At 36.4% G+C, this 6,000-nt stretch overlaps 1 protein-coding gene across 2 annotated transcripts in view; it reads left to right on the top strand.

Moving 5' to 3' along the window:
• The window catches only part of LOC127068897 (neurotrimin-like), a 245,585-nt gene that overhangs the window by 199,773 nt on the left and 39,812 nt on the right, over nt 1-6,000 (top strand). For both annotated transcript variants that reach the window (XM_051005273.1, XM_051005272.1), the window contains one exon: nt 1,022-1,097. In XM_051005273.1, the coding sequence (XP_050861230.1) occupies nt 1,022-1,097 (76 nt within the window). The remainder of the gene's footprint in view (nt 1-1,021; nt 1,098-6,000) is intronic.

The raw sequence follows: 6,000 nt of genomic DNA, 5'->3' as shown, positions 1-6,000 counted from the left end.
ATTTTATACGAGTTGCAACTATTTACATTTAATGGTATTACGTCTTTCCATTTGACAAGGTAGGGGAAACAGGAGGAGGAGGAGGAGGAGGAGGAGGAGGAGGAGGAGGAGGAGGAGGAGAAAGATTAGAGTAGATGTTCAATAGATAATACGGTTCAGCGGACGATGCATTTGTTATAATTAAATTAATAATTTCGTGTAAACTATGTATGCGTATATATACGTATACGCTATGCATGTGCGTACCTGAATTTGATAAAGGATAGGCTTCTAGTTCGCCGAGTGAAAGCCATCGAACACTTTACTCAACGTTGAGTCAACAGGTGATACGCGAAAACTAGCCATGGCTCGTCGAAAACTTCGTTCGGTCGATTATTTGCCGCTTCCTAACGCGAATATCGAACCCGTGATACGTGAACATTTAATCGAGAATAAACGAGTTAAACAATTTATTTCTACAATTTCTATTCGAAATAATTATATTCCGGTAAATACATACGTTTTCGATATAGATACATTTAATCGAAAAAAAAGAACACATATATATAACTAGTTGATAATAAATCTTTAAAACGTTACAACGTCTAATTAACTTTCACATCTTTTATATCATATCCGATATAATCCTGTAATTAATCATCCAACAACATCATTGATCGTACAATAATCAGAAAAACCAATTAGAAATTTTAATACATATCCGAAGAAAACAAACAAACAAACAAACATGCAATCCAATATTTATTAATTATTCAATTGCATCGTTAACTGTAATCGTGTAAAAATCTGGAAAAAAGAAAAAGAAAAGAAAAGGAAAAAAAAAAAAAAGAAAAAAGAATACAAATAAAAAGACAGCTGGATCATCATCGATCCTTCTTTTCTCCTTCTTTTCTTCGCCGGTTTCTTTCTCTCTTTTCGTTTGTTTTCTTTTTTTCTTATTTATTTCATTCATTTATTTTTTTCATTTCCTTTGTCATTCCCCACTTTTTCCTCTCTTTCTCTCTTTTGTTTTATTTTGCAGATGGAGGACTATGGTGCTTACAAGTGCGTAGCGAAAAATCCACGGGGCAATACCGACGGCGTCATTCGGCTGTACAGTAAGTGTCGTTTTGTTTACTCGCGCTTAAACCATCCGCAAAGAGCGTTTGCCAAGCTAATGACGGATCGTCGCGGGTGGTTCGTTTCTGTATACAGTAAACTCAAGGCCGGAGGCCGCGAGCAGCTGCCCTGCTGAACTACGGTTGCAGGCAGCAGCACTACGGCTGTTTACGAAGTCGACAGAGAGAGAAAGAGAGAGAGAGAGAGAGAGAGAGAGAGAGAGAGAGAGAGAAGAGAGAAGAGAGAGAGAAGAGACGTTGGCATCTCGGCTAGTCACGTAATTTCCCTTCCAAGCCCGCGAGCGGTTTAACCACTTTCTTATAAACCCGTCCGTAGGTACGGTTAGCTAGGACGTATCGCGAGCCCTTTCCTTCCATCCTCTTATTGAACATGAGCTTACTAGCTAGTTCTCTCTTACCCTCCTTAATTAGTTGAGTTAAAGCGCTTAGCGTATTCGCCAAAGGGTACCTTCGATTAATCGACCCTTTAATACGTATCTTCATCGAACGTTTCTAAATAATTATCGACGTTTCTTTCTTTCTTTCTTTCTTTCCTTCTTTCTTTCTTTCTTTTTTTCTTCTCTAATTTTTTTTTCTTTTTTTTTCTTCTCTTTTTTCTTTCTCTCTCTCTCTCTCTCTTTTTCTTTTAAAGCAGGCGTAACTATTTTTCCATCGTTGGTTTTTAGATTCGTCGAGTTTCTTTTTTAGATTCTTTCTTTTTTTTTTATAAATTAAGTGGTAGAAGATGTATCGGAAGATTCTGATACGTTCGTTCGGTTCATTGGAAAAGGTCGTTGAAAGATCTCCCGACGATCCACATACATTCCGCTCCACTTTGATCTACACGGATCGTGTATAACTTTGGAACTAATCAAAATCGTAACTGTAAATACTCGTTGATAAATTAAATACGATAATTGTTATTAAAAGTTAGCGAGAATGCGTTTCGAAATATACGTATTTATCAATCTACAAAATCATCATACGAGTTGTTAGTTAATGTTTGATTAATGAGATATACTCTTGCATTGATCTACTTCCATGGCTTAATTATATTTCAAAGAGACAATGAGATAGAAAGAGAGTTTAGATAGAGGTGTATGATTTTACGATTCTAATGTATGCATATGACATAAAGGGTTGACGAATAAATGGCCGCTCGCCGTCGACAGTCTATATTCACGTGTGTACGAACATGCGTGCATACTAAACGTAGTTATATACGAGAAAGAAAGAGAGAGAGAGAGAGAGAGAGAGAGAGAGAGAGAGAGAAAGAAAAAGAGACGGACGGTGAGATAGAGAAACGAGAGGATTCTCCATTAGCATGCATCGGTTTTTCGCATTAGCGACATTCAAATGAAGCGGCCGTTTAGCATAAAAGGCTACCGACGTAAAAAGGATAGCGTAAACGGACTGCTTTGCCCTCTGTTCGTTTATTTCTTTTTTCTTTGTCTTCATTCTCTCTCTTTCCAAAAAGGAACAGGCTCGCAGTTCTGTCCGATGGAATCTGATGAAAAAAAAAAAAAGAGAGAAAGAAGAAAGAAGATAAAATTAAAAAAAAAAAGACGGCAGAAAAAAGAAAAGAACGATATACTTTTCATAAGATTACTACTTATTAAATAATATAGATCGACGAAAGAGAGTTCGAGCGAGGAAAAACAATGAAAGAAACGAAGTGGATGAAGATACTTCTTGAGTGTGTGCAAAGGTAATGGAAAGGGAAACAGGGATAGAAAGAGAAAGAGAGAAAGCGAAAAAGAATAAGAGAGGGAGAGAGAGAGAGACGAACGTATCCGCCGAAATTAAGTGGTAGCAGTCAGAGATATGTCAGACGAGTTTTATTAAGCGACATAAAAAAGAGATTTGTAGTCTCGGTCGCAAGGGCTCGAGAGGAAGGGATAACCATCCCCCGTCGTGGTCCCGAAGGGTGCCTCGTGAAACCGAAGGAAGCACGAGAAGAAAGACGATGAAGACCAGAGAGAGAGAGAGAGAGAGAGAGAGAGAGAGAAAGAGATTGAGAGAAAAAGAGAGAGAGAGAAAGGGAAGCAAGAGTCGCAGAGATATGAATTTATTATTAAGGACCGCCTAAGGGCCAAAGTACCCCTGTTTCTTGATATCCAACCATTCCATGCGGTTCCACCCTTCGTCCTTTTTTCTTTCTCTCTGTCTTCCTCTCCTCCCGTCTCTTCCCACCCTCTATCATCTCTTTCTCTCTTTCCTTCCTCGTTCCTTCCATATTTCTATCTCTTTCCATTTCTCATCCTCCTCCTCCTCCCAGCTGCTTTTCCTCCTTCCCAAGGAAAAGCTCGAGCGCAACTAATTTATTCCATAGTCGAGTCAAACCGCGGCCAATGTGCGGCTCTAGACGAGAGGGGTGAGGTAGAGAAGAAGAACGGTAAGAGGGGAGAAGCAGCAAAACTTGCGGGCGTTCCGTGGATAGCAACAATATCGTATTCATTCGGCTGTTCGTCTTCTCTCTCTCTCTCTCTCTCTCTCTTTCTCTATCTCTCTCTCGAATGAACGAATGAACGAACGAACGAACGAACGAACGAACCATTGCTTTTGCCATCTCGACGAGCGAGCTTCTTACCTATACATAATGCACAATGTCCTTTTCCTCTTTCCTTTTTCCTCTTTCCTCTTTCCTCTTTCTCTTTCTTTTTCTTTCTCTCTGGCTCTCTCTCTCTCTCTCTCTTTCTCTCTACAAAGACGTGAATTTAATTGTCCATCGTTATGCGCTCGGTCTGTCAACGTTTATCCCCAGTATTTCTTTCTCTTTCTTAATTAGGCGAAACCAATTCGATGCTTCCCTAGATTTTCAATCTTTCTCTTTCTCCTCCTTCTGCCAAACGAACAAATATGATCCTATGGATCTTTTCTCTCTTTTTTTTTTTTTTCGAAAGTTTCGTGATAAACTACTGAGTAGATTTTCTTTTCTTTTCTTCTTCTCTTTTTTTTAATAGATCGCGATCTAATCGTTCATATTTTATTTTATTTTCTCTTCTTTCTTTTTTTTTTTATAGTATTAGTTTATAGCAATAGTGATGATAATAATAGTAACGTTATAAATCATAGGTATTTATAATCAAAAAACGTGAACGAGTCCATGTTGAAAGATAAGATTTTCCTAATAAATTTTCTCGTACAATAATAATGTATGTACGAAGGAAATCTTCTTCGCTTTGATCGATTTGAAATACGATGATAATTTCATTCGAAGTTGCCAACGCGATATGAGAAACTGAAAGTTAATTATTGAAAGTAGATAATATTTCAAATCGTTTACAGTCTAAAAGTTCTCTCTCTCTCTCTCTCTTTAATTTCGATCGATTCTTAACAACAACACGAACTCACTCGCGACATTATCCAACGATTAGAAATTTAGGAGGAGTGAAACTTTAGTATGGTGGATCAAAGTCCCGCAAGACTTTCCATTTGCGTTCGGAAATTTTGCTAATGAAATCTTCAGCGAGCGAGCGAGTAAACTTTTCCTACGTACTTCTAGTCTCTCTCTCTCTCTCTCTCTCTCTCTCTCTCTCTTATCCTACTACACCCCATAGCTAAATCGAATTTGACTCTTCTTTAATTATGTAACTAGCCGATCTCGCTAGAAAAGAAAGAAATTTTGTGTTGTTTCGTACGATCGAAAAACTTATACCTAAAGGTACCAACTTAATTAAACATCGTAAGATTTAAAATACATAATTAAATGATCTTGTCCTTGGTAGAGTATATAACAAGTATAAGATGGGTTGGTAAGTTTCTTCGATGATTTTAATTATTAATCGATCGGACTTTGGCAAACTCAACGCGCTCGAACGCATAAAACGAGCTTGAAACTTTCTCTCGGAGTTGTAAAAATTGTTCATTCTTTATTCTTCTCTTTTCTTTTCTTCGATATGAACCACCGCCATATCGTGTTGTTCGGAACAAAGCGTATGTATATAAAGAGTCACATGTAGTATGTATATGTATACTAACTTGTTTCGCGTACACGTTTCATCTACACATATAAAGAAAAGTTTTAAAAGAGAAATCCCGAAGGTTCCTAACAACTTTTGTACTTTCATAGCGTCTTACGAATTCCAACAGCACGGATTCGATAAATTATTTATCTTGTACTACTTCTCTGTCTCTTTCTCTCTCTTTCTCTTAATCCTACTTCATGAGAAGAGAATCATAATGAGTACGTAGTTCTTAGATTATTTAGTTCATAGAGAATTGTCAATAACGAACTTAGAACCATTTGTAAAATTAGTTAAATGGTTCTTTAATTCTTGAAAAAGAAACAAAAAAAAAAGAAGGAAGACAGCATATTTCTCTCATAATGAAAGAACAAATAAATCATTTGTTTTCTTTTATTCCTGTTAAGAAGACATCACGATTTAATTATTTATTCAAACCTTCTTTCTCTCCTCGTCTCTCCTCGTCTTTGTTCTTCTTTAATTATTCTATCTTGGTCTTTTTATCATTTTATTTTAAATCTAAAATAAATTTTATAAATTCGCATTAGGTAAAAAAAATCTCGACAGTTAACGATTTAATCGAATGGTTTTATTATTCTACTTCTTCGATGAGCGACTTCCAAAAGATAAATCTCTTTTTATTAAATAATAATATTCTCTAGATTATATTTTCCCTCTTGTTTTCTTAATAAACGTATATATATATACACGTTTCTCATTAAATGTGTATGTATATGTATACATACATATATATATATATATGTATTAGTGTATTATAAAGAAAAAGATAGAAATAAGAAAAAAGGGATCTTTCGAGGCCAACGAAGCGTGAGTAAATAAAAGTATGCTACCGGAAAGAAAAGAGGAGTGAGAGGTGGGGGAAAAGAATAAGAGATGAAAAGATAGAACGGCGTAAAGCGTTTTTTAATTTAGCTAAA

The sequence above is a fragment of the Vespula vulgaris genome, chromosome 14, assembly GCF_905475345.1.
Source record: "Vespula vulgaris chromosome 14, iyVesVulg1.1, whole genome shotgun sequence".
Lineage (NCBI taxonomy): Eukaryota > Metazoa > Arthropoda > Insecta > Hymenoptera > Vespidae > Vespula > Vespula vulgaris.
This window is presented reverse-complemented; position numbering and strand designations above follow the sequence as displayed.